Raw genomic sequence first — 27,617 nt, 5'->3', positions numbered from 1 at the left:
AGCTTCGCTTCTCGGGCTAATATTTGTTTTAAGAACATCAAATTTCCGCGGGGCAACTATCAGCCGATAGTTCCTCGACAGAAACACTCTATTGTTAAAATAGAAACCTCGAGCTCGCCGTCTAATTGTTAAATAGTTCCTCGACAGAAACACTCTATTGTTAAAGTAGAAGGCTTTCGCAGCGCGCGCTTAGACTTCGCTGAATTTTATCAATCAAAACCTTCAATAAATCAACTCTAGCTATATTTTGTGTTTAATAGATCGGTCAGTGGGTTATGCTAACACAATTAGACGGCTCGCTCTCGGTTTCTACCGGCTTTTGATAGTTGACTCGAGCTCGCCGTCTAATTGTTAATTATAATCAACAGGGGACGTTAAAGAACCCACACACTTATGTGTTGTATACTGTGAAATGCTCGGTTTCATTAGCATATACTTGCTAGAGCCCTAACACGGCTCATAATGCCGAGGGTAAATAAAGTTTCAGTTTCAGTGCTATTCAGGCCAGCCGGCCGCGAGTGCACCTTCCACTCCGGTTATCCTCCATAGCTGCCTCGTACCCAGGCGCCGCGAGAGCTTTTGGCGAAGAACGCAAACGGTCAAGGGAAGGCGTGAAAAAGTACTCAAAGGGTCAAGGGAAGGCGTGATCGAAAGCGGGGAGCGGCGCTTCGCTTCTTTCGCCCTTCCCATGATCCCTTGCGATTCCGTATAATTCCGTATAAAGCGTAGCGCCTGGGTACGAGGCAGCCTCCATAGCACTTCGGTGAGCCTGAATAACACTTAGGTTATCCTGTTTACGGTTAGCTCTCCCTAATGGTAATGGGTTTCGCTTGTTTCGGTGATTTTGTAGCCTGTGAACAGGCTCTCCGGCCGAGGATGGGGCGAAAAGAATGCGGGAAGAAAAAGGAGGGTTGGGGGGGGGGGGGGGTGGTGGGGGGAAGAAAGGGAGAAGTTTTTATTCCTCCCCAAGTCCCTTCTCGGCTCACTTCGCTCGCCGGCTAGTGAAAACGGGTTATAAGCTTTTGTTCAAGCTAATTTCATTAAAAAAGGTTTTTATGTCAAGTCCCGCCCATTGCTTGTTCTCTATTTTTTATCTCGTTCCACTGTCCTTGTTCCTGATTCCGTTGACAATACAATATTTTCCTCGATTTTCTTGATTCGGTCACGTGTTTAACCAAAGTCCGAGCGCTGTTCGCACCAGTTACAAGTGTTTTCCCATCCGATCATGGGCCGAAATTTCTTGATTCTCGCAGTCCTTGTTCCTATTGTTTGTTTCTTACTTTTCAAATTCCAAGATGGTGATTTTACGTTGATGATTTACGAGAAGATCGGTCAAGATCCGGCCGTTGCGTTACGCGGGAAAGTGGTCTGGATTACTGGCGCCTCCAGCGGCATCGGTGAATATTTTGCTTATCAACTGGCAAAATATGGCTGCAAATTAGTATTGTCTGCAAGAAGGAAGGACGAATTAGAGAGAGTCAAGGACAAATGTGCAGGTAAGCAAAATGGCGATAAAAGAACTTGCAAAGTAGGCTTTTGCTATTTCCCCCGACCCCAATTCAAACTACCCTCTGAAAGCACGCGATTAAATTCCATGGTTGCTTGACACGCTCAAACACAGCTTTACTCTCTACTATACGATGCAAAGCTAGGACAAACACTGATCCCTTATAATTTTATCAGATGGAACAAAAGAAAAATACCTTTTCAGATCTCCCATCAATTTCATCAGTGTGTTCTCGAAATCCGAAGGTAGCACCCTCCCATGTCCCCCACGGCTCTGCAGAGAAGCGACCCTTCGAATTTAAAGTAACAATGTTGGAAAAAAAAAATTATATCCAAAAGTAACAAGGGTGCGGGTTACTTGAAGTTACTGATTTGTGTGAAAATGGGACCTTTATTACGTGATAAGCGACGGGGGTGGAAGGGGGGGGAGGGGTGGGGTTTGCCTAAATGTATGCAAGTATTTAGACTTCCATTCGCACAGCCCAGTACAGAGCAAGAGAGCTGTCGTTTAGACTCTAATACAGTGACCTGGCCAGGGCTTGATCCTGGAATGTCCTTTCCCGAGTCCGGCGCGCAAACCATTAGGCCACTGCGCCTCCCATGGGGGAGAGCAAGAGAAATTGGAAATCTCTGGGGGCCAAATACAAGCCCACGACTAATGGGAATGTTAACTCCATGATCAAAAAGCATGCGGAAACCGGCCATGATATACATCTCAGTTATGCCAACATTCTAGAAACTGGCGTGAACAGCAAAAACAAAAGATATTTCTAGAATCTTTGTACTCTTTTTTAGAGAAAAACTCTGACAATAAAATGGCACCCTTCCCAATGTTTACGCATCACTGGTTGCCTCCCTAGGGGGCAACGAACAATAAAATTTTCATCATATTAATTTAGCATTCGGTGACTCTTGCGAAGTCATCATTTTTTGCTGAAGAAAACTGCGGAAGGTGATCACAAATTTAGAGTCATTTAAATATTCAAGATCTGTTTAAAGCGTTTTTATTTTTTAGCTATGAATATAGATCGCTTCAGCAGTTTTATTTACTGCACTGATTGCATGGCTTTTTCTTATTTTATTTGCCAGCTGTCGCCAGTGAACTCAATCCTTCATTTAATAAAGACAAAGATATTCTTGTCCTTCCTTTGGACTTGCAAAAGTTTGACACACATGAAAAACTGACCCAAGATGTCCTCAAGCATTTTGGAAAGGTATTCAGATTAATTACTAATTAATAATGTTAAAAATTCATTAATCATAAAGCAATAAAACGGAACAAAACAAACACAATGAGAAAGATAGATGTCCAGTACCTTTGTATGATTGTGGATGACTTCTATGCGAATGTGCGAATCCTCTAAAAATGAGTAGCTCCGGTGAGAAGAGAACTGAATAATGTTTAATTTGCTCAATCGATCTGCCTGAGTTTCTCATCGATCGCCAAAACCGCCATGTTTACGATCATTTCTAATGCCTTGAGAACCATCTCTTGAAAATATTTTCGGTCCAAAAGTCTTGGTAGTTAATTTGAAAAATTCCCAATGTTTAAAATATCCAGAACTTAATGGACTGGTTCCTTTCAAATCAAAGAAATTTTCATTCAGCAAAAGCGGCCATGTTTACTTCCCTGGATGTCAAAGGTGGTGTGGCTAAGTAACCAAGCCTTCAAAGCTATAATCACCTCGTGCGGGGTGATTATAGCCGCATAAGCCGAGCTTCTCGACCAATCAGAATGCTTCAATTCTTATAATCACCTCTGAAATTATACTAATGCCTGATATCCAAATTATGGCTACAAGTTAGCCAATCGAAACTCTAGAGGTTTTTGTGCATTAATTATCCAAATTGCTCCAGTTTTACTATATTATTATATTATTCTCTTGCAGTGAAACAATTACAGTAGAACCCCGATAACTCGAACTCTTAATGGAAATAAAAAACAGTCCGAGTTAGCGGGGTCCCAAGTTATCAGGCTCCATTTAAGATTTAATTTGCCAAGTTAATAATTGATAGTTTACTGATTTTTTAGCACTTCGAACAGTATACAATACAGTGCAAATGAAACTTATCTCGTCAGAAACCCTAACACGATCATACATTAAGAGTGGAAAATGACTGTCAAATACGTTGCTCTAATCAATGGGCAGCTGTGGCAAGTTACAAGAACTGCATGTAATAACCCAATAACTCAAATTCCAGGAATTCGAGTTATTGGGGTATATTTAAATTGACCCAAATTTTGATCAAGGGAAACGAAATTTAGTTCGAGTTGGTGGGGTTTTCGAGTTATCCAAGTTCGAGTTAGCGGATTAAAAATGACTGAAAAGTGGGGTCAAATCCAAGGGAAATGGGTCTTAGTTGGAGTTATAATTTGCGGTTTTCAAGTTATCCGAGTTCGAGTTACAGCTAGGGATAATATAATGAAATAAGGTGGATTTTTTTTCCAGCACATTAAATGTCTTACCGTATATTCCTTCAGGTTGACATTTTGGTGAACAATGCTGCCAGAGCACAGATGAAAGCTTTGGTGAACAAAACTTCATTGGAGGTTGACAGGGCTCTTTTAGATTTGAATGTTGTTGGTACAATCTCATTGACCAAAGCAGTTCTCCCACATATGATTAAACGTCATGAGGGGCAGATAGTGGTGGTGAGCAGCATCGCGGGAAAGTTCGGTAACTTTAAACTCTTGTTGTTGTTGCTGTTGTGGGTAACTTACGTGCAATAAACCTTTTTTTAGTGCAGAGTGCTCTAATTATGATGGTTAAGTGTGCTGTTATCTTGCTAAAAAGCTATGCGAAAAATGGCACATGTAGAAACCTTTTGGAATTAAAGGCATGCGGGTATCTTTTAGGGGCCTTTGATGTTATTGATCTGAAAAATGACAGGAACTGTCATGGTCAACCTCATTCCCAGGGCTTTTCCCTTAAATTATTAAGGGATCGGGGAAAAGCCCCGGGAACGTGGTTGTGTCACGGTATTTATTAGGCAAATACCTTTTGTCTTAAAGGCTTTGGAAAATGTCATCTTTATCGCTCAGTTAATTTGTTTTTTAAGAATTTGTACCCTCTAAGGGTGAAAATGAATTTGGGCCACGCCCACAAAACAAGATTCTGGTAGTGTTTTTGTCATTTTAATAGGGGAGTCCGCCTCCCCCCCCCCCCCTCTCCGGGAACTGTTATCTGATTAGTGGAATCACAAGTTCAAAGTCAAATCAGATTTGTACAGTAACATTATGAGATGAAATTTATGATTAAAAGATAGCTATCGTTATAATCAATCCATGAACAATTCTTCACAGGGTCCCCTTATTCAGCAACATATTGTGCAAGTAAACATGCATTGCAGGTGTGTACTGGACATATCTTCTTGGAACTTATATAATTATTTTTATTCATTCACACTATTCAATTGTTTTGTAAATGCTATAGGGGCATCGTTGTGACCCCTTGTCTATTGTTTTAAGAGCCTGTTGGCATGCCTTATTTTGAGAGGTTAAGTGAGCCATTTGTGCATTAAACAAGACTGTGAGTAAGAAACAGGGTAAAGGTTAAGCTTGCTGTCATGCCAAGTGCAGACCTCTCAAGTCTCACGATTTTTAGCTCAATCTCACGGTCTCACAATGAGACTCAAAAATCTCACGATAAACAGTCACAAGCTGTAAGGATACAATTTCCTTGTATAATGTCATTTTTGGCTTACTAAGTCGATTGTCAATATGCACGGGGGGAGGAGGTGGGGCGAGGCGAGAAGCGAAAAAAAATAGGGACCCTATTTTTTTCGCTTCTCACCTCGCCCCGCCTCCTCCCCCCGCGCGTAATTTTTTTGCTTCAAGCTCGACGGACTCTTCGAAAAAAAATTTTGCTTCAAGCTTGACGGACTCTGCGAAAAAATAGGGACTGCTCGTAGTCTAACTAAGAATAGAATTTATATATATATTTTTGTTCGTGTGCAGCCCTAAACAAGACCATAATGGCTAAAAATATTGGCGTTTTGCCCGGAACACCCTAAGCAAGACCAAAAATCTGAAATTTACACCCCTCAGTGAGACGACGAGCATCCCTGCCCCTTTCATTTGCAAGTCCCCACGGGATGGTGCACTCTACATCATTTGGCCACTGTGCGTCCTGTGCAAGTTAGCAGAAGTGCACATGATTTTCTCTTCTTGTATGTCTTTTCTGCCACACCTGCAAAATGGCTTATGTTCACATGATTGCATTTCTACATGCTGTAAAAGTCTGGACCCCTTTCCTTTTAATCATGATAATATTTATTATCACTTGACTAGGGCTACTTTGATTCTGCAAGGATGGAGTTGGTTGAACACAACATTCATGTACAGACAGTCCTTCCAGGACCTGTGCAGTCAAACTTACGTCTTCAATCTTTCACTGAAGACATCAATAAAGTAAGAGAATGAACATTTCAATTTGTATTATTATTATTAAGTTGGGTGTGTGTGTGTTGGGGGGGGGGGGGAGGTTTAAATTCTAAAATTCTTTGGTGGGACCTGGGTATGGATATTTTGTAGACAAACACATCAAAAAGCAGCTCTGTCATACAAATGTTGACCAGATTGCAAACAGTCCCAATATTATGGGTTGGTACATGACCTCCAACAAATGAATCTGTATATACAATGTAACGTGACTGTGGCCAGAGAAAAGAAACTTTGCAGTCCAACAGTCAAGCATACTGAGACACAGAACTCTTAAATGCAGACATCACCACCTCCCCCCCCCCCACGGCCTCTTCTTCCATCCTCTACAAGCTCATCCAGTGCCAAGGACAACTCAATTTAAATTGGCAGACATGACCCTCCCCCTTCATGCCCTGCCTACCCCCTGGTGTCCACCCACGATTTAATGGCAGAAACCAACTCCAAAGGATTTACGGCGAATATGCCAACAAACCTCTCAGGTTATAAGCCCCCCCCCCCCCCCCCTGGTTATAGGCCCATCTACCTGGTAACAACAACAAAAAAAATCCGATTATAAGCCCCCCTCTGCCGGATGACTGTACGAAACAGGGCTAAATACTGCTTTATTATGCGTTTTTTAACTTAAAAACGTATTTCGAACAACATTGTTGTGGCTCGTTTCGAAACGTTTTTTTTCATTCCGCTTTTAAGCCCTCCCGGATATAAGCCCCTCCACTTATAAGCCCACCCAAAACACCTTACGAAGTTGTATAAGCCCAGGGCTTATAACCGGAATTTTACGGTATACCTTATTATAGGAAATTAACGCTTAATGAAATTAACGCGAATTTCAAAAATTCGCGTTAATTTAAGTCGCGTTAATTTTTGTTAACGTTAATTTCCGCGCCGTTAATTAAGTGGAGCGTTAATTTCCGCGACCTTAATTTCCATTATTTTGGCCCCAATTTTTCGATACAGTCCAGACGTTCTTATCTCCTAGGAAAAAGCATTATTTCTTCAGGGTGGACGCTCGAAGCGGTCAGATTCCTTCGCTTAACCCATACGTTTGGGTTTAGTATCACGAACATTGTTTCCGTCTCGGATTATACGCCTAGTGTTGAAATAAACTTGTTACTGTTGTCTCAACAAGTGTTTTTCTTTGTGTATGTCGCGTTAATTTCCTTCATTTTGAAATATTACCCTCTCTTTCGCGTTAATTTCCTTTATTGGGAAGTAATATTTACTTCGATTCGCGTTAATTTAAGTCGCGTTAATTTCAAATACCTTAATTTACACGAGCGTTAATTTCCTATAATAAGGTAACCAGAAGAAACTCATAAGGGTTGAACATTACCCTTATGGGTTTCTGGTATAACTCAATCGAACTTTGAGTCGTTTCCCTTAGAGAATACATCTGCAATTTAGTATAAATCGATGCCACTTTTGATTTCTGGAACTCCTGGTTTCTAAAAAAAGTGTTTTCCTAAGAAATCGGAATTCCACTGAGTTTATAATACATGATAATGATAAATTAATAACGGCTTCATAACTATATACTGGAAAAATAGATAAGCTAAAATCAAAACTGGTAGCAACCGATGTGCAGTTATATAAGCTATAATTAAGTATACAGGACTGGTAACAAGCTGACATAATTATAGATTTAGAAACTCCTTTTTTTATAATTCTTGAGCGCAGTGTCGACTTTTAAATAACAACAATAGCTTTAGGATCTTGAATTTGAGTTTTTTTTTTAATTCAGTTATCGTGCATTGCAAACTAGAAAAACCAGAAGTAATTGTGATTATTGTCTCTTTTATATTTGAATTGTATTTAAATTACTCTACTTAACCCTTTTTCTTAAATTTAATTTAAGGTATGGGGCTCAACTCGCATGTCTGATGTTGACTTGCCAGTTATGTCAACTGAACGCTGTGCACAGTTAATGGCTGTAGGAATGGCAAACAACTTGGATGAAGTTTGGATCTCAGAGAACCCCATGCTGCTAATGACGTACATAAACCAGTATTTTCCAAACTTCTTTAGATGGTATGTGATTCTGAGTGGTGATTCTTGTAAGGGGCTACTATACTTTGCGGGCCCTATCTTGCCTGTCTTCCCGGCAGTCATAAAATCTAGCATTTGCTCTTTTATGTTCTGTTTTGCAGAGGTTACCACCGCTCGCATTGATACGCGATTTAGACTTAACATTACCTGTTTTCAAAGTTTGTCGGTACTGTTAAAATTTGTAATTTATTTCTGTTTTATCCGTAGGATGTGCAAGAAGTATGCGATGCAAGCAGCGACGGAGATGTTAAAATGATAAAGAGTACGAGACTTCATCAAAAACCCAAACGATTCGCTGGTCAGGGAAAATAGGATGTAAAACAGTGAACGTCAAAAAAAACACAAAATAAACAGGAAAATATAAAGAAACAAAAATTTTACACTTTCCCATGACTTTTTAATAACGAGAAAACAACTTTGCCTGGTCATAGTTTTTAACTTGCTTTATCCAATAAAAGTAGTCAATTATATTAAACGTTTTAGATTTACTTTTATTTCGTTTCTACAGAACAGTTTTCGAAGCGCGCGAGATAGGAGACTTAGAGTCTCTCTTCCCTGTCTCGCACTTGTCTCCTTCACAACCCTGAAGGAGCATTGTGTCACGTCCCAAATAACGGCGGGCTGCGAAGAAGACAAGTCTCGCTCCTTAGTGAGGCTCCCCCAGGGGTTTCAGGGAACGAGGTAACATGGCCATAACTTTTTGGGAACATGGGAACAAAAGGAAAATAAAACTGGCAACACGGGAACAAGAATATATTTTAGAGAACAGGGAACATCAAAATCGAAGAAATACTTTCTGGGAATACGGGAACACGAGGAAACTTTGGAAGGAACAAAGGTACATGTACCCCCTCCCCTTGAGAGGCCCTCGTTAGTATTGACTCTGAACTCTTCCTGGTCTTCGAAAGAGGACTGTAGCCAATTCAAAACCGGGAAAGAAACGATCGGCGCTTCACGCCTCAACGATCGGGGCTTCGCACCAGTCCTTCGATAAACGATTGTTTAACGATTTTAGAAAAAAAAAACACGACATTTTTGCAGTCTACTTCCTAGCTACCCCTGTATAGGGCGGGCAAGGGAGAGTACACTATGCACTCGTGTATCTTCTCATTCTGTCATTAAACGCACCTGCCCTGCAGGATAGGTTGCGAGCAGTTTCTCTTCTGCATTAAAAATTCGTTGAGACGAACGTGAAAGCGAGCAAGCGCGATATATGAGCGACGAGTGGCGCTACTCAACGCTCGCGGCTTCGTATATCGCTGCTTGCTCACTTTCGCATTCCTCTCGACGGATTTTTAAAGCAAAAGAGACTGCTGGCAGTCTATATACCCCTCGGCTCGCACTAATCTCTCGTACCCAGATGTCTACTTACCACGGTAGTACACATTTGGACAAGTCCGTTCAGTTCGCCATTCCGATTGGTTGATAAACTGCATCAGCATTTGCGCGCGGATGATGTAAACTTTGTTTTGTACGCGCACACAAACTTGCTAGTAAGAAAGTATAGTGCATCACAACGCCTTTTTAAAGGCTAAAAAACGCTTTCTTCTTTCGAACGTTTCTTAAGCGATGTAGCTACGGAAACAGTCTCTAGTTCAAGCTTGTTAACTCAAAAACGTGTCAATAACCATGTGTGTGAAGAAAAAATGTGTAAAAACCATGTCGTTTTATAATCCATGGCAAAAACCTTCACAAATCTAGATCTGATGCATACAGCTTGTACGCGAAAAAACACAGCGCGAGTTTTTTTTTACCACCGTTAGGTTGAGGATTTCAATTTATCAGCAGAGCATGATTGGCGCCTATTTTCTTCTCCAAGTCGATCTCAAGATTTATTTTCTGGTCTTTCCTTTTATAGGAAAGTAGTTCATAACCTATTTATAAAGACCAAGTAAGCGTTCCACCCACTAAAATCCTGAGCATGCGTAGCTGCGTCGCGTGTCAGATTTCTGACACATTTGACGCGAGCAAAAACGGACCTTACCAGATGTTCTTTAGGAGGGTTGGGAAGATCTGGGTACGAGATTACGGCGCGCACATACCTGTATAGCTTATTTAAGGCCAAGGAGGGAAATGAATTTTTAACAAGGAGAAAAATAGATTATGGACTCACTTACCCCTTCCGGTGCCACAAACGATCCTCGAGAGACAAAAACATGAATTGTAATGACCATGAAAGTTTGTATCAAAAGGTTAACGAGTCTTAACAGGCTCTTATCATCCTGTCTATCACCGTAAACCAGTTATCCACAAAAAAAGAACAAAAGTTTCAGCTTTAATCAACATTCGCCATTACATAACATGTTGCAACCAATCTGCCAACATACCATAACACCACAGGAATCTTTCATTTTTACATGATTTTTCATTTCGGTAGACGATGGTTTCGTAAATGCTCATTACGGTTATTGAGGAACATTTCAATCAACGGATTGCAGAAAAAAAAAGTCTCAAAGAGACCTTTGATCTTTATGTTGTATACAAAACTGTCAGATGCTTTTTTTCTTAACTCATTTCTTGCATTTGTGGTAATTAATTCTCTAAAGCCTAATTATTTAAACCTTAAATGTCAATACACGTCACTCAATTAATACTTTACTATCTATTTTTGCTAACACATTCATGCAAACTGTTCATCAGGCCAAAAATTGTTTCTCGCCGAAAATGATACATTTAACAGAGGAATTGTTCACAGTCTAGCAACCTTAACTTACAGTCTACGCCATCTGCCTCCTCCCCAGGCGCCGGTCGGCCGGCCGGTTAAGGCGGTGAGGCGGGAAAACAGGGAGCGCGGGGATTGTGCATGTCAGTCCCACAACGCCAAGCGAACCGTGCACGACCAAGGAGGAGGGCGCCTGTGGATGAGGCAGCTGCGTCCTCTAAAGTAAGGTACGTTACTTATAAATGAAAAGAAGAGATTCCTTTTTGTCTCCAACACGTTTTCCATCCTTGACAGTGGTCAGATCTTTAATTACTGCGAGCGTTTCTTCCACCAATTGTTTGTCTGCCGTCTCACGAAAATTCACAATGTGAGTCAAGAAGTCGAGCAGCAGATTTCCTTCAGTTGATTGCTCATCAAACACCTCGGTAACATCGATGGAAAATTTTTGAGTGTATATTTCGTGTTTCCAGCCATTGTCGTTAGCAATCTTGATAATCTTGTCAGTTGTATCGTAGATTTCGCTCCCCTTGTCTTTTCCATGCCACTGATTGCTTTGCTTTACATTTATCCAGTATAAAAGTTTCCGCTCTTCGACGATGCAAGCGAAAATTCCCTTGTCGCCGAGTTCTTTCTCAAAGCAATGAACCAAGGCCTGCTCGATGTCGACATAGTAGATACTGTGTATGAAATGGACCATGTCAAACTTCACTGACTCGTCCTTTTCACTTTCCTGGTATTCTTCAAAGGTCTGCTGGCAGAGGTCGAAGTCTGAAAGCTGATCGTTTAGCGGGCTTGCTAGGTTTTCAGTGGCGTCTTTGTAGAGACCACATGAATATTCACTGTGCTCTATGGCGCCGTTGAGCAACTTCACATGCCAACCTTGTTCGCTGTTCTGCAATTCTTTCCTGATTATTTTCATGATTTCCATGTCCATCTCACCCGTTCCACTTCCAACGCTTAAGATATTAAAGCGCGGACGTTGTTGGCAAAAGGGAAGATTCCTTTGAATCAACGGTGGCATATGATCTCGTAATAACTCTAAATTCTTCATCCTTTCTCCAGATTTCGCTAAGAACACATTGAAACTTTTATCATAATGCGCTCCAGAGGTCAAAGCAAAGGACGTCATATTTTGTCCTTAGATTGGGGCTGTAAGCGAGATACCTGCAGCTGCCTATGCGAAAGCGATGAACCAAAACGAAAGAACAATTAGGGTTTAAGAAACTCCTGCTTACGTCGTTTTTCAATCTGTCCAAAAATTAAATTAACGTCAATGGGTATTTCAAAATGCACGAGAAACTTCAGCTCTGTGTTCTTAGTTCAGAGTCACGTCGTTTTGATTGGTCGAGAAATTAAAATACCAGAGAAACGGTTTGTGTAGCTAGGTTACTCGCGTCTATTGTGTAATAAAGTTAGACAACTCGTGTTTTAATTTGTCAAAAAATTAAATTATTATATGATTCAGTTATTCTTAATTAACGGCTCTTTCAAAATGCACAAGAAACTTCTGCTCTGTGTCGGCTTAGTTCAAGATTTATTTTCTGGTCTTTCCTTTTATAGGAAAGTAGTTCATAACCTATTTATAAAGACCAAGTAAGCGTTCCACCCACTAAAATCCTGAGCATGCGTAGTTGCGTCGCGTGTCAGATTTCTGACACATTTGAGGCGAGCAAAAACGGACCTTACCAGATGTTCTTTAGGAGGGTTGGGAAGATCTGGGTACGAGATTACGGCGCGCACATACCTGTATAGCTTAAGGCCAAGGAGGGAAATGAATTTTTAACAAGAAGAAAAATAGATTATGGACTCACTTACCCCTTCCGGTGCCACAAACGATCCTCGAGAGACACAAACATGAATTGTAACGACCATGGAAGTTTGTACGAGTCTTAACAGGCTCTCATCATCCTGTCTATCACCGTAAACCAGTAATCCACAAAAAAAGAACAAAAGTTTCAGCTTTAATCAACATACGCCATTACATAACATGTTGCAACCAATCTGCCAACATACCATAACACCACAGGAATCTTTCATTTTTACATGATTTTTCATTTCTGTAGATGGTTTCTTAAATGCTCATTACGGTTATTAAGGACATTTCAGTCAACGGATTGAATTGCAAATAAATCACAGTCTGGAAGACACCTTTGATCTTTATGTTGTATACAAAACTGTCAGATCACTATAGATTTTTTTCTTAACTCATTTCTTGCATTTGTGGTAATTAATTTTCTAAAGCCTAATTATTTAAACCTTAAATGTCAATACACGTCACTCAATGGATACTTTACTATCTATTTTTCCTAACACATTCATGCAAACTGTTTATCAGGCCCGGATCAGGCCAAAAGTTCACAGTCTAGCAACCTTAACTCACAGTCTACGCCATCTGCCTCGTCCCCAGGCGCCGGTCGGCTGGCCGGTTAAGGCCGTTAAGGCGGGAAAACAGGGAGCGCGGGGATTGATGGTTAGAAAGCGAGCCGCAAGTCCGTTTTCCTGTCCTCATCAGGCCCATAACGCCAAGCGAACCGTGCATGTCAGTCCCACAACGCCAAGCGAACCGTGCACGACTAAGGAGGAGGGCGCCTGTGGACGAGGCAGTAAGGTGCTTTACTTATAAATGAAAAGAAGAGATTCCTTTTTGTTTCCAACACGCTTTCCATCCTTGACAGTGGTCAGATCTTTAATTACTGCGAGCGTTTCTTCCACCAGTTGTTTGTCTGCCGTCTCACGAAAATTCACAATGTGAGTCAAGAAGTCGAGCAGCAGATTTCCTTCGGTTGATTTCTCGTCAAACACCTCCGTTACATCGATGGAAAATTCTTGAGTGTATATTTCGTGTTTCCAGCCGTTGTCGTTAGCAATCTTGATAATCTTGTCAGTTGTCTCGTAGATTTCGCTCTCCTTGTCATTTCCATGCCACTGATTGCTTTGCTTTACATTAACCCAGTATGAGAGGTCCCGCTCTTCGACGATGCAAGCGAAAATTCCCTTGTCGCCGAGTTCTTTCTCAAAGCAATGAATCAAGGCCTGCTCGATGTCGACATAGTAGGTACTGTGTATGAAATGGACCATGTCAAACTTCACTGACTCCTTTTCACTTTCCTGGTATTCTTCAAAGGTCTGCTGGCAGAGGTCGAAGTCTGAAAGCTGATCGTTTAGCGGGCTTGCTAGGTTTTCAATGGCGTCTTTGTAGAGACCACATGAATATTCACTGTGCTCTATGGCGCGGTTGAAGAACTTCATGTGCCGGCCTTGTTCGCTGTTCTGCAATTCTTTCTTGATTATTTTCATGATTTCCATATCCATCTCTCCATTTCCACTTCCAACGCTTAAGATATTAAAACGCGATCGTTGTTGGCACGAAGGAAGATTCCTTTGAATCAACGGTGGTATATGATCTCGTAATAACTCAAAATTCTTCATCCTTTCTCCAGATTTCGCTAAGAACACATTAAAACTGTTATCATAATGCGCTCCAGAGGTCAAAGCAAACGATGTCATAGTTTGTCTCTAGATAGTTTGGGGCTGTAAGCGAGAGATGTTAGAGAGATACCTCCAGTTGGCTTGCCTACTCTTTCTCTTTGCGCGCGAAAGCGATAAACCAAAACGGAAGTTCTATAAGGGTTTGAGAAACTCCTGCTCTCGTGTACGTGTAAACCCATTCAAATGAAAATGAGTTTGATTTGCATGAAAATAGGCCTGAAGGTGAAACTAATTTTCATATGAATGGTTTCGCATGTAGACTCGTTTTGAAACAAAGGCAAAGGATAGTTCGGAAATGGCCTATTATTCCATAAACTGGATCTCCGATGTCATTTTGGCTCGGAGAGTTCACTATTTCGACAAGTCGATTTTCCGAGAAACAGCATCATTTCAATGTTTGCCCCTGGCAGAAAACGCAGCTAATTTGCATTATAATGAGAAAACCATCATGGCGGCTATCGTGAATATGGTCTACTTAACCTGCGAAAAAAGGACGCCTGATCGATATGATGGTCTACTGCGATATTAAAGTGCCTGAGAAATATCAGGCAAATATATTCTACAACTGTTTTATCTTCTTTTGTTTCAATCTCTTCTCCTTGCCGTAGGGATCTTTACATATTATCCTGTTCTGTACCTTAGTTAGTCATGTGGTTTTTATTTGGAGAGAAATACATTATTAATACCTGAGAAACTCCTGCTCTTTTGACGAAATGGCGACAGTGACAGTGACATACAAACCCGTTCGAAATTGCGACATGACAAGACCGACAAGATTTCAAATTCAGACGGGCGACATGCATTCCTACCCAATGGCCAAACATCACAATTCCAAGCCTTTCAAATACAGTCAACTCTCTCTAAGACGGACACCGTCGGGAACGGCCCCAACTGTCCGTCTTACTTGTTTTAGAGTTGCTTTGTACTGACAATTTTTAGTTCAACGAAATTCATAAAATAAGCGCCGCATCAGGACTGCGGCGCTTATTCGGGGGCGGCGGTTATTAACTTTTTTTTCCGAAATGCGGCGCTTATTCGGGGGCGGCGCTTATTCGAGTAAATACGGTATCCCTGTTTCCGTAGCATGAAGCGACTAGGGGTATTTCTACTCCCCCTGGATGGGATGCTAGTCCATCGCAGGGTTATCCACCAGCATTACATTTGCGGGTACCCATTTATACACCTGGGTGGAGAGAGGCCTTTTAAGAGAAAAGTGTCTTGCCCTAGAACACAACGCAGTCCCCCTGCCGGGGATCGAACCCGGACCGCTCGATTCCGGAGTCCAGCGCACTAATCATTACACCACCACGCCTCCCACGTTTTGCAGAGAATGGCTAAGAAATGTACCCAAATGTATAACACGTGTAGTGCCATAGTATTGCTCATTAAATGTTAATCTATTAATTGTTTAAAGCCGTCCACGTCTTCTTATAGAATTCATTTCGTTGTGTTCTTGGGTAGGACTCTATTCTCACAGTGGCTGTCTCTATCCGAGTACCGTATTTTCTCAATTAGACGCCCCCGGCGTTTATTTCAAACTTGGCCTAGTAGACCCGGCGTTTATTTGAAGCCGGCGTTTGATCGAGGCCCGGCGTTTATTAATGAAGTGAAACTTTCCGTTATTTTTCAAGTTGATTTATTGTTTGTTACCCATCCTCAGATGCCAAGGGCCAGTTTTTCAAGGCTGAACAATTTTTTCCTTCGTCCCGCCCCGACAAACTGTCTCTGGGTCTCCGAGGATGATTATTACTAAGAGTTACAGTATTGCATGCGGCACGTTGCAATCAAGATTTGTGACAAACAGAACCGAAACAATATATGAACAACATGGGAACACGTAAATGTTATGGATACAAAGTTTTAAGTTCATAAACGTCAACGCTTGGACCTCGAACAAACGCCGGGACCTCGATCAAACGCCCCCGGCGTTTATTTAAAAAATTGCAGTTTTGACCCGGCGTTTAAACAAGGCCGGCGTTTAATCGAGAAAATACGGCATTATTAATGGGTATCTGCGTATTTAATGTCATGGCTGGGGTTAACCCTTTGGTGAAGAATTATCCCATCTAGGGGGGAGTGGTGCAGAAAGTGCTCCGGTGGTATGCGAGACGTTAGCCCGATGTAGACTTTATTTTACCTGTTTTTAAAGTTTGTAGTACTATTTAAATTTGTGTCTGTTTATCCGCAGGATTTGCAATAAGTTCGCGATGCAAGCACTTACGGAGATGTTTAAGTCATAAAGAGCACGGGACTTCATCGAAAACCCAAGTGACAAGCTGCTCAGGAAAAATAGGATTTAAAACAGCGAACGTCAAAAAAAAAAAAAACGCAAAATGAGGACTAGATTCTTAGATTTTTTAGATTTTTAACTTTTTAGATTGTTAGCTTAATTTTATCTTTCCTTTTGTTTTATTATTCATTTGTTTTTTATTTGTGGGCTTCCTGTAAAGTAACTTTTAGCTAAGTGGAGTGCCACGTTAAATAAAGTTCTTATCTTATCTTATTCGTACTCTTTTCCCTGACTTTTCACTAACCAGAAAACAACTTTGCCTGATCGTTTTGTTATTAAATTACCTGATCCAATAAAAGTAGCCAAGTGACGTTTTAGTTTTGCTTTATTTTTATTTGCAGAAAACAATTTTCGAAGCGCGAGACAGGGGAGACAAAAAATCACTCTCCTGTCTTGCGCTAACCTGAGATCATGCCCTCCCTCTCTACTTATCATTCTGGGGAACGCTAATCTCTTGCACAACCCTGGAGAAGCATTGCGTCATGACCCGAATAACGGCAGGCTGCGAAAAAGACGAGCCTCGCGCTAGCCTGCGTGGCTGGCGTTCAAAGGGGAAGGAGAAAGGGAGTTCGAGCGCGAAGCGCGAGGTGCGAGGAGAGAGCACGAAGCTTCGCGCTCTCTTCTCTTTCCTCGCACCTCGCGCTTCGCGCTCGAACTCCCCTTCTCCTCCTCCTTTGAACGCCGGCCACGCAGGCTAGCCTCGTGCTTGTTAGTGTTGACGCTGAACTCTCCCTACCCCTATACAGGGCGGGGTAGGGAGAGTTCAGGGACTGGTCTACGCACTCGTGTATTTTCACATTCTACCGTTAAATGCGCAGTAAAAGAGTAACTTTCTTCCATTGGAAAAGTTGGAACGAAAAAAAAAACCAACAGACGTTAGTACAACTGAAAATTCTGTAAGAGGTGGCTTTTTTCTGCGTTTTAACACGAACTCAGGCTAAAATTTCAAAGCATTGGTACGCTAGGACCGCACTGGATAGGTCAATTACCTTGCAGGATTTATTTTGCAAGTTCGCTTCTGGAGAATTTGACGATGGAGGAAATAAAAAATAACAAAAAGCACCCGCCCGCTCTATTTTTAAAAAAATCCGGACGAGAAACATTTTTTTTTGTTTTACTTGGCCTTACACGACAAGAAGAGCTATAAATGGGATAATTCAATGGGCATCCGTGTCGAGCTTCAAGAACCAGAATTCGAGTTATCGGGGTAAATTTGACCCAAATTTTGATCAAGGGAAACGAAATTTAGTTCGAGTTAGCGGGGTTTTCGAGTTATCCGAGTTCAAGTTAACCGATTACAAATCCAAGGGAAATGGAAGTTTGTTCGAGTTAGCGGGGTTCGAGTTATCCGAGCTCGAGTTACCGGGGTTCTACTGTATATCATGTTAAGAACCAATTCAGCCTGATAAATAAAACATGTCTTTATATAAAAGAAACAGGATGTCAGAACGAGAAAGTAAGTACTTCGGTTTGCATACTTATATTAGTAATGGCATTTATTTCTTTGATATAATTTTTTAGTGTAAGTAATAAAACATTGTATGTTAATTAAATCTTTAGTATTGTAGAATTAACAATTATTCCACGAGCGCTTGTTGGATATGAGTTGGCTATAGCGATCTTCATATCCAACAAGCGCGAGTGGAATAATTGTTTTATTAAAAACGCCCAAAGAATTGCAATATTTGAGCTCCCGAGCTGTTTTCGTTGTCGCGTATGGGCTACCATATTTGTGGTCAATGGTATATGAGCTCATATACCATTGCCTGTTAACCAATCAAAACTCGGGAATTGCAATATACCATTGCTAGTTTTTAATAATGTATAGTATTTCTAAAACGAATTTTAAGGACATTTTGAGAACATTTTCAGGCTAATTTCTCACTAAGCACCCAGTAAATAAGAACTTGATCAGCCTGAACTGAAAATCAGAGGTTCTTATTATTCGGGTGTTTACTGTACTCAACACTCGTGGCTTCAACGCTCGTATATCGCGCTTGTCGCTTTCGCGTTTGTCCCCACGAATTTTTAAAGCAAAAGAGAGTCTTCGCACATATCTGTATAGCTAAAAGGCCAAGGAGGGAGTAACCCCAACCCCGGGTGCAGCCCTTATTTGGGTCGTAGTTCAACCGGGGAGGGGGGGGGGTACTCCCCCAAAATTTTGGCCTCCTGATCTAGAGCGGGGTATCCAATTTAGAGACGATTCCTAGAACGAGGTATGATACTTCGAACGCACGAAAGTTTAAAACTAGCAGCAGCCAAAACGGGGTGTTAAAAAAATTGACCTCGGGGTATCATTTTGAATTCAAATTCTTTCTAGAACGGGGCGCAGGGGCCCTGACGGGGCGTTACTTTGGAGACAAGGGCGGCACTTACCCACTCAATACATACCTGACTACCCCACCCCCCTCCCCCCGCTCCCGCTCCGGGAAGGGTATGGTGGTTCTTGGACATTTCCTACATACTGTGACTACTGTGGTACCTCTTCGGATAAAAAATGTGCCTTTCAAAATTTCTCGACGTGATTCAGCTTGCCTTGGCCGACTAGTGGTCGTTCATCCAAGCCTTCAAGCAAACATTCCTTTCAACCCCCTTCCCTCCCCCTGCCGGGTCGAATTTAGTTGCATGTCCGCCCCTGGTGTGTCACGGAAGACTCACGGTAGATCACGTGTTAGAAGCCGGTGAACCGTTCACTTTGTGTCGGGTTTCACGGTTTCATGCCAACCACGATGGGCCGAAATTTTTTTATTCTAACAGTTCTTGTTCCTCTTGTTTGTTACTTTCTTTACAAATTCCAAGATGGTGACTTTACGTTGTTGATTTACGAGAAGATCGGTCAAGATCCGGCCGTTGCGTTACGCGGGAAAGTTGTCTGGATTACTGGCGCTTCCAGCGGTATCGGTGAATATTTCGCTTATCAACTGGCAAAATATGGCTGCAAATTAGCATTGTCTGCAAGAAGGAAGGACGAATTAGAGAGAGTCAAGAAAAACTGCGCAGGTTAGTTAAATTGTGATAAAAGAACTTGGTACAAATAAAGCCGAATATAAAAATTGTCAGTAAGCTTACTTCGTACGCGGTGGTACGCCGAATTCCGGCCCCCAACAAAACTTGTCCAACGTGTTATAGCTGGAAGTGTAATTGATTGAGATTTTGTAGTTTGCTCAGTAAGGCCACTTTATTATCTTCAAGGTCACGCAATTTTTCAAAACGTTGCAATTAATCACCCCCCCACCCCCAGGGGTGTTCTGTATATTTTTGCAATTTATTACTGCAGAGGCCCTGCCAAGCGGGGGGGGGGGGGGGGGGATCCCGTGTCGCTTGTCTAAATTTAAAAATTTGCATTGTCGCTGTTTTATCAAACTTTGTGTCGCTATTGGTAGTAAAATTAAAGGAAAATTACTTGTCCTTGTCGGAATTAATTTAGGTTTATCCAAAAGGGTTGTCGATTGTCGCGATTTTATTTTATGTGCTGTTGCTACTTTTTTGGCCATGTCGCTTGTCGGAATTTACCCTGGCAGGGCCTCAATACATGTGTCAAAGCTACAATGTGTCGCAATCAATACGGTATCAAATCACAATGTCAATCAAATGTCTAAGTCCATGATAATAATGGATACGTTCATCACAACCCTGAAACCCATGCCCTATACCAGACCTTACCCTATCACAGACTTACTTTTCTGAGAACTTTTTGTTTTTAAGGGAAACCAACTGTCCACAACGTTGCTGTGATGATTTTATCTATGTTTAGGAAAGCCTCTTTCTCTTATGAATTTCTATTCCTATTCTGGACTCAATTCTATATACGTACCAATCCTTTGAATAGTTTCCTGGCAAATGATGCTGTATTCCTGACCAAACCTCTCTGATTTCTAAAGTGTACCCTATTCCAGATAAAACTGCTTGAAATCATACCCTTCACCACGACACATACCCCTAATTATAGCTCTAAGACTCAATATTATACTCCTTTTCCCAACAAGGGAATTTATTTTACCTGCCACCCCCCCCCCCCTACCTTCCTCCCCTTGGTAGGTACTCAGGTAATATTTGGGTGGGGATGAGCCGCTGGGAGTCTGAAACCTTCACCCTATTCTAGGTGTCATGTACAGCTGCAACCTGATTCTAGATTAGATCTCAAAAATCCCTACCCTGCCCCTGACTTGCTATTTTTCAGAACCCCTTGCACTATCACTATCACATTCAGTTGTTTCTAAGTTCACATTTGATTGGATTTCTCTCAAAACACAATAAAACTCCATTTATAACTATAATTTCTAGAGTTCACACGTATTTTGATTCAAGAAAATATACTGGTTAATTAAATGCTTTTGATTTTTATTTACCAGCCATTGCCACAGGTCTCGACTCCTCTTTTAATAAAGATCAAGATATTCTTGTCCTTCCTTTGGACTTGCAGAAAGTTGACACACATCAAAAACTGACCCAAGATGTCCTCAAGCATTTTGGAAAGGTATTGGCAACCATAAATAAATATTAATAATATTAAAAATACCGGTAGGCCAATTGCAAAGTGTGGATGACTGTTTAGCTTGCTTAAAGGGGCAGTATCACAAGAATCACTTCGAAAAGTCAAAGTCAAAAGAAATATTTATATCAATGGAAACTTTAAAATAATGGTCTAGCTTTGTTAAAAATGACTATAACAGTCCACTAAAGTAACAAAAGATGTATTATCATGAATTATACAGGCATGAGATTTCAAACAAAAATTGAAAACGTCTGGCAGACGTTTTCAAACTGTGCCCACGTGCCATGGATGAATTGTTAAAAACTAAATACATTTTGCTCTCCTTTGAAATATTCACATAATATCTTCACCTTGGTGTTCTCTGTGCATCTTGTGAATTGAATGAGTGAAGCTATTGAGGCATAATTTAGCTCCATTATGGCGAAAATGCATCAAAATTGCCATTATACTGCCCCTTTAATCCCTGCCCTCCAAATAAACTGACAACAACAACATCAAGTCAACAGCGCGACAAGCCCTGAAGCCCGGGGGACTCCCCTATAAACATAATGGAAGCTAGTGCTTGTCAGAAAAATTTGAAAAACACCTGTCTTAAAGGTACGATAATCTCATTTTGTCTTCGTGGCCCAAATTAAATCACCCCCCTAAGAGGTATCAATTCTAAAAATAAAAATTTATATAAATTATATAAATTTTTCCTTCTAGGTTGACATTTTGGTGAACAATGGTGCTAGATCACAGAGATCTTTGGTGAAAAAGACGCCATTAGAGGTTGACAGAGCTCTTTTAGATTTAAATTTGTTGGGTACCATCTCGTTGACCAAAGCAGTTCTCCCGCATATGATTGAACGTCACGAGGGTCAGATAGTGGTGGTGAGCAGTACCCTGGGAAAGTTTGGTAATCAGATCGTTGTTTTGTTGGTAGTACTTGTTTTATTATAATGAACCTAGCTATTTTCTCCTGTAGATTGGCTGGGTAAATGTTAAAATTGCTATCAAACTGAATAACAGAGAATAATTTACATTGAAAAATGATCACAGTAGGCATTGGTCACACGCTGTGAGTCTGAGGACACAGTGCAAGCCAGCAATCCATCCAAGCCATGCGAGCCAGAAATACCAATTTAACTCATGACCATAATAGATGAGTGTGGGGGAAGGTGCCTGAAATGTCCACGGGAGCTGGCAGTGAGTGCAGACAGTAACCACGACAACACTGTGAGCACTGAGCAATCCCTAGGCACCATCACACTGAGAAAAAAACTCAGACGGAAAGCATTTATTATCTTTGAATACTTACCGATACATACCTTGAGGGAACAGGTGGAGAGGGGGGGGGGGGGGGGAGGTTAGTGACTTTAAATGAAAGGCAATGTGAGCAAAATGACTTGACTTTCACGGGAGAACTGTAAATTAACAGAGGCCCTGACAAAACCCTAAGACTGCCCTGAATTCACTAGAGTGACAACTGGCCAGCAATTACTTCAAGTTTAACACAATTAAGCTACCTATATTAGTAAGCTACCAGAAACTGTGGTGCTATGTACGCTAACTGGGGTGCAATTTAGGCTAACCAATGTGTTATTTAGGCTAACCGAATTGGCTTGCATGACTCTCGCAAACTGATTTGAAAAGTTTTAAACCAAAGATAACTTTTAACCACAACATTATATGCTGTTACCGTATTTATTCGGCTATAAGCATCAAATTTTTTTCGGCGGAAATACTCGGCTATAAGCCGAACCCCCAATTTCGTTGAGTTTTGACCAGTTTTCAGTAAGATTTGGTGAAAAAATCGCTTGGCTTATGGCCGAATAAATATGGCACTTTATTTTGGGCATGGCATAATTATTTTTACAGGGCTCCCATTTGAGGCTACATATTGTGCCAGTAAACATGCATTGCAGGTAGGTACTCTGAATTATCTTTGATCTTAAAAGACATAGTGGCTAAGATTAAAGCACAAAGCATTACTTATTAGTTTTTACGTAACTTGGGCTCCCTAGAGGCTCTAGACTCCCTGTAACACATTTGGCTGTCCACACCCTGTACCTGGTATTATGGTCAATACAAAAACAGTCACCATCTTTCCCGAATCTACCCCCTGTTTCCCCGTAAGGAGGCTCAAAACAGTTTCAGTACATTCCAGCTCTTATGAACTTTGATGGGTTAGTGCTACAAACTTTTATCAGTTATACCACTACAAAAAATGGTATCAAACAAATGCCCAATCATTGATAAACAAATTGTGATTATTTTCTTGACGTCACTGCTAACCATAGCAATAGTAATTAACCTGTTAAAAACACCCTTAATTTTAGCTTTATGTGTTTATAACTCAATAAGGAGTCCGGTGACCCCCATTTTTTATTATTAATTTAAGTTGGTTCTGAAACTGCTCCAGAGAAATTTTTTTAACTTTGCAAAAAGTTGTATCTTAACAGGGTAAACCCCATGGCTTTATCTAATTGGAACAGAACTTGAAGTGTTGCACTTTCTTTAGTTTATTATTATCACCATTATGACTTTTGTAGGGCTACTTTGATACTGCACGGCTAGAGTTGGCTGAACACAACATTCATGTACAGACTGTCCTTCCAGGACCTGTGAAGTCAAACATTTCTCTTTATGCTTTCACCGAGAACATCAATGTGGTAGGGAATTAAATTTTTAATTAATTGTGAACTACGGGGCTTGTAAGTTGAGAAATGGCTATTAATTTGTTTTACTTACCCATTGTTTGCATGAAAATATTGCTAGTAGGGTTTCAATCCTATACACAAAAATTCGTGTGCTAGTGTATGTGCTATTAATAGTGAAAAGTGAAAGTGAAAAGTCAACTCATTTATTATATACATATAAGTTTGACATTAGAGTGGCTCAAAGAAACTTAAAATAAAAATACCTAAGCAAGCAAGTGAAATAATTAGCTGCTGTCAAAGTTGATAACTGGTCAAATTTACTGGCGTCTGCCTCAGAGAGGTGTCTGCCTCATAGATGTGTCTGTCTTAAGTAGGTGTCTGCCTCACAGAGATGTCTGCCACAGAGAGGTGTCTGTCTTAATTAGGGAGATGTTTGCCTTAGAGAGGTGTCTGCCTTAGGGAGATGTTTGCCTTAGAGAGGTGTCTGCCTTAGGGAGATGTTTGCCTTAGAGAGGTGTCTGCCTTAGGGAGATGTTTGCCTTAGAGAGGTGTCTGCCTTAGGGAGATGTTTGCCTTAGAGAGGTGTCTGCCTTAGGGAGGTGTCTGTCTTGGAGAGATGTCTGCCTTAGGGAATGTCTACCTTAGAGTGCCAACATTAGAAGGGTGTCTGCCTAAGGGAGGTCTCTGTCTTAGGTAGGTGTCTCCTTTAGGGAGGTTTCCGCCTAAGAAAGGTGTCTGCCTCAGAGAGATATCTTCCTAAGGGGGGGGGGGGTGTTTGCCTTAGAGAGGTGTCTTTGGTTTAGAGAGGTCTCTGTTTTAGGGAGGTGTCTTAATTGGAGAGATGTCTGCCTCAGTGAGTTGTCTTCCCCAGAGAGTTGTCGTTCTCAGAGAGGTGTCTGCCTTACAAAGGTACATGCCTCAGGGATGTCTCTACCATAGGCATGTGTCTGCCTCAGAGAGATACATCTGCCCTATAATGAGAGATGTCTATGTTGGAGTGGTCTGTCTGCGATAGTGGGGTGTATACCCTTTAGAGAGGACTGGTATAATAGCAGGTTGGGGAGCAGGGGTGGCGCAGTGGTGAGAGCGCTCGCCTCCCACCAATGTGGCCCGGGTTCAATTCCGGCCCGGTGCCATATGTGGGTTGAGTTTGTTGTTGGTTCTCGTTCCTGCTCCGAGGGTTTTTCTCCGGGTTCTCCGGTTTTCCTCCCTCCACAAAAACTAACACTCCAAATTCCAATTCGATCTTGGATGCACGTACACGTCTTAACGAGCTCCTGAGCTCTTCCGTGTCACGTTGGTAAATAAATTTATTTACATTTTTTTTACTGTGGTGGTTGTAAGATGGAGTTGTAAAAATTCCTAACGACAGATGTTGTTATTTACTGTAGTTTTAGACCTTTTTAGGTTTGTCACATTGCAAAACAAATTTCTAGTGATATAAGACTTTTGCTCTTGCAGGAATTTAAAGATTCTCCAAATTTCACTGATAACATGACGCGAATGTCAACTGAGCGCTGTGCACAGTTAATGGCTGTAGGAATGGCAAACAACTTGGATGAAGTTTGGATCTCAGAGAACCCAGTTATGTTAATGATGTACACAAATCAGTACTTTCCAAACTTCTTTAGATGGTATGTGTTCCTAACATAAATAATTTTGTGTTGTGATAGCTTAATGTTGCGATTAAGCACCACTTTTAAACTAGAGAAATATTGCCAACAGTTAATTCAGTTCTCGTCGCATGAAACGACAGTGAGTGAAGTGAATACTTTTTTTTACCTTCGGATTGTAGAGTAGCTTTTAACATAGCTAATATCTCCGAGCATTTCAACAGTACAACGGCACAACAGGCAAAGACCAGACCACAACACCGGGAACTTCGCGCCCTACTCTTTACGATAAGTGTGTGGGTTCTTTTACGTCTTTTACGTCGTTAAAATGGCGTTTTTAGGGCTTCTTTAAGATTAAAGATTCATCCAAAAGTAATGGAGCAAGAAAAGAAAATCTGAGACACTGTTTTTTAGACCAATATATGTAGATCAAATTTCACATAAAAGTTTAGGCGCTCACGTAAATGTGTTCTCAAATAAACCTTATGTTGCGCAACATCATAATTGCAAACAAAATGCTGACGTTGCTTATTATGGACTATATTATCAAAACAAAATCCAAAATAACAATCTTAATTCGATAAGCTTTCAGAAAATATATACTTATTGGGGTTACCATTGATGGTTTGCACACAATTTCACTTGGAACGAAAACGCCAATTTTCCTTCCATGATACCTTAGACCCCTTGCGACACATGCGTGTCCTAATTTGACGGGAGTTCTCCCTCCCGAGGCTTCCACATATTGGATGGTACTTTAGCTTGAGGCGGTGTTACACGGGACAACTTGCAACGAAGATTTCGGATTTTTGCGCAACGAAAAATCGAGCACCTTGTAACATGGTACCCGGGAACGATTTTTTGCGCAACATTTACTCGGCAACACGTTGCGAGTTTTTTGAACCCAAGTCAAAAATTTGCAACGCAAGATGTCGAATATTTAGAAAGTTGGCTCGCGTAACAGGACACCTTCCCTGAATTCTGTTCAACATGGCCAGGACGCGCATTGCTTGGGTACGCAAAATGTTGCGTGTCGACGTTGCGCTGAAAATCGTCTCGTGTAACATGCATGTTGCCAAGTACATTTTGTACGATGTTGCGCGAAAAGTTGACTCGTTTAACATTCAATGAAAAGTTGACGCGGTGTGTCGCGAAAAATCGTTGTGGCAAGTTGTCCCAAGTGCCAGTGCTTTGTAATGTAAAAATTCCGCAACTCGCCACGGTTGCCCATTGACAACCATTTTCCCTCTTATTATAAGAATGTATGATTGTGTTAGAGTTCAATTTGCACTGTATTGTATACCGGTACTTTAGTTGATTGTCTAATATATTTAGCTGTGAAGAGAGACAAGCTAACTGAAGACACTTATCTATTTGCAGGGCTTCTAAGAAGTTTATGGTGAAGTCAATAGAAAGTGCGTACATGAAGAAGAAGCCTTAATCAGAAACCAACAAGTGACAGAAAACTGGAGTGTCCATATTGTACTTCCTACTTCCTTTCCTCCCCAACCCCTTCCCCACAAGTTATTGTTCAGAGATATACCCTCTACTATATTCCGACATTCAGACCATTTCTATCATTTCCCATTTTTTAAACGTTCTCCATATGAAACCTATAACTTAGTTGCTTAGTATTACTTAGGTTGAATTGACAAATACGCTGATCACTCAATGCGTTTTAAAGGGTAAATTTTAATACAAAAAATGTTGGTAGAAGAGACGCACGGCAATAGGTATTTTTGTGATCTGTGAATGGTTGATAATTTACGTAAAATGTGTAATCAGTGATTATTTTCACGTGAAACGTGTTTTGCCCTTAGGAATAAATGTTGACATTTTTTTAACCTTTCTTTGTTGTTTTCTACAATGAAATGCTTCTAAAAGAGAGATGACTCACTCAAATACCCTTTTTAAATCCCCGTGTGTTACTTTTCTAGCTTCACGCACATTATTTATGGTAGCAGCTGGAAGCGCAGACACGAAGATCAATGACATTTTTCTGGCACGATGATGTAATTTTTCTAAACCCCTTTTACTATAAAGAGGATAACTGCTAGGCTAAAAGTGTTTGAAAAAAAAGTGGTCACCGTACGTGCTCTTTTAGATGAAAAACGATGATTCATCTCTTATGCGAGCGAAGCCGTTAAGAAAACGCAACCATTTTCACGATTTTACGCCACGATGCAACAAGCATACGCAGTGCAAAACTTAAGCTCCAGCTAAATGTTTTGACCTTGCTGTATGATATCTGTTGATTCAACAATGTTAGAACGTTTAGCACCCACGAGATGACGTTTTACAACATTTTTTCTTACATGTATGAATGTTTCGATTTCTGTTCTTTTTCCTTGCCTGAAACCTTGATCATTTGGTATGCTAGAATCATAGAATTAATTGAGGATCGGCTCAAATAGTACTACAGTTCAAACA

General features: G+C 41.0%; 4 protein-coding genes across 5 annotated transcripts; 2 read left to right on the top strand and 2 right to left on the bottom strand.

The window, feature by feature from the left end:
• Window positions 1-1,157: 1,157 nt before the first annotated feature.
• LOC144642699 (dehydrogenase/reductase SDR family member 7-like) lies at window positions 1,158-16,570 on the top strand. Of its 2 annotated transcripts, none has more exons than XM_078501733.1 (7): window positions 1,158-1,496; window positions 2,596-2,720; window positions 3,989-4,184; window positions 4,811-4,857; window positions 5,798-5,917; window positions 7,806-7,978; window positions 16,336-16,570. In XM_078501733.1, the coding sequence occupies exons 1-7, from the start codon at window positions 1,226-1,228 to the stop codon at window positions 16,385-16,387; spliced, it is 984 nt and encodes a 327-aa protein (XP_078357859.1). In that variant the 5' UTR covers window positions 1,158-1,225; the 3' UTR covers window positions 16,388-16,570. The 2 variants fall into 2 exon arrangements, with proteins under 2 accessions (XP_078357859.1, XP_078357860.1); XM_078501734.1 differs by lacking the exon at window positions 16,336-16,570 and adding an exon at window positions 8,204-8,471 and having other exon boundaries at window positions 1,160-1,496.
• Window positions 10,839-14,260, bottom strand: LOC144641715 (histamine N-methyltransferase-like). Its single transcript, XM_078500745.1, has 2 exons — window positions 13,256-14,260; window positions 10,839-10,875 (listed from the first exon to the last, which is right to left on the bottom strand). Exon 1 carries the CDS (start codon window positions 14,163-14,165, stop codon window positions 13,272-13,274), a length of 894 nt encoding a protein of 297 aa, XP_078356871.1. The 5' UTR covers window positions 14,166-14,260; the 3' UTR covers window positions 10,839-10,875; window positions 13,256-13,271.
• Window positions 10,891-11,859, bottom strand: LOC144641714 (histamine N-methyltransferase-like). The gene has a single exon (XM_078500744.1). The coding sequence runs from the start codon at window positions 11,785-11,787 to the stop codon at window positions 10,891-10,893; it is 897 nt and encodes a 298-aa protein (XP_078356870.1). The 5' UTR covers window positions 11,788-11,859.
• Window positions 16,571-19,115: 2,545 nt separating the features above from the next.
• LOC144642698 (dehydrogenase/reductase SDR family member 7-like) lies at window positions 19,116-27,031 on the top strand. The gene is made up of 7 exons (XM_078501732.1): window positions 19,116-19,437; window positions 20,790-20,914; window positions 21,638-21,830; window positions 22,793-22,839; window positions 23,467-23,586; window positions 25,036-25,208; window positions 26,568-27,031. The coding sequence occupies exons 1-7, from the start codon at window positions 19,155-19,157 to the stop codon at window positions 26,626-26,628; spliced, it is 1,002 nt and encodes a 333-aa protein (XP_078357858.1). The 5' UTR covers window positions 19,116-19,154; the 3' UTR covers window positions 26,629-27,031.
• Window positions 27,032-27,617: the final 586 nt, after the last annotated feature.

The sequence above is a fragment of the Oculina patagonica genome, chromosome 2 (assembly GCF_052425735.1).
Source record: "Oculina patagonica isolate OP01 chromosome 2, crgOcupat, whole genome shotgun sequence".
In the NCBI taxonomy this organism is placed as follows: domain Eukaryota; kingdom Metazoa; phylum Cnidaria; class Anthozoa; order Scleractinia; family Oculinidae; genus Oculina; species Oculina patagonica.
Note: the sequence above shows the minus strand (reverse complement) of the source record. Positions and strands in the feature narration are given on the sequence as shown.

Bases quoted from the DNA above. Each gene is read 5' to 3' on its own strand.
- LOC144642699 (XM_078501733.1), top strand. From the start codon at position 1,226: ATGGGCCGAAATTTCTTGATTCTCGCAGTCCTTGTTCCTATTGTTTGT. The intron at 4,185-4,810 runs GTAACTTTAAAC...AATTCTTCACAG, and splicing joins CAGCATCGCGGGAAAGTTCG to GGTCCCCTTATTCAGCAACA. The intron at 7,979-16,335 runs GTATGTGATTCT...GTTTATCCGCAG, and splicing joins TTTCCAAACTTCTTTAGATG to GATTTGCAATAAGTTCGCGA.
- LOC144641714 (XM_078500744.1), bottom strand. From the start codon at position 11,787: ATGACGTCCTTTGCTTTGACCTCTGGAGCGCATTATGATAAAAGTTTC.
- LOC144641715 (XM_078500745.1), bottom strand. From the start codon at position 14,165: ATGACATCGTTTGCTTTGACCTCTGGAGCGCATTATGATAACAGTTTT.
- LOC144642698 (XM_078501732.1), top strand. From the start codon at position 19,155: ATGCCAACCACGATGGGCCGAAATTTTTTTATTCTAACAGTTCTTGTT. The intron at 19,438-20,789 runs GTTAGTTAAATT...TTTATTTACCAG, and splicing joins AGTCAAGAAAAACTGCGCAG to CCATTGCCACAGGTCTCGAC. The intron at 21,831-22,792 runs GTAATCAGATCG...TTATTTTTACAG, and splicing joins CAGTACCCTGGGAAAGTTTG to GGCTCCCATTTGAGGCTACA.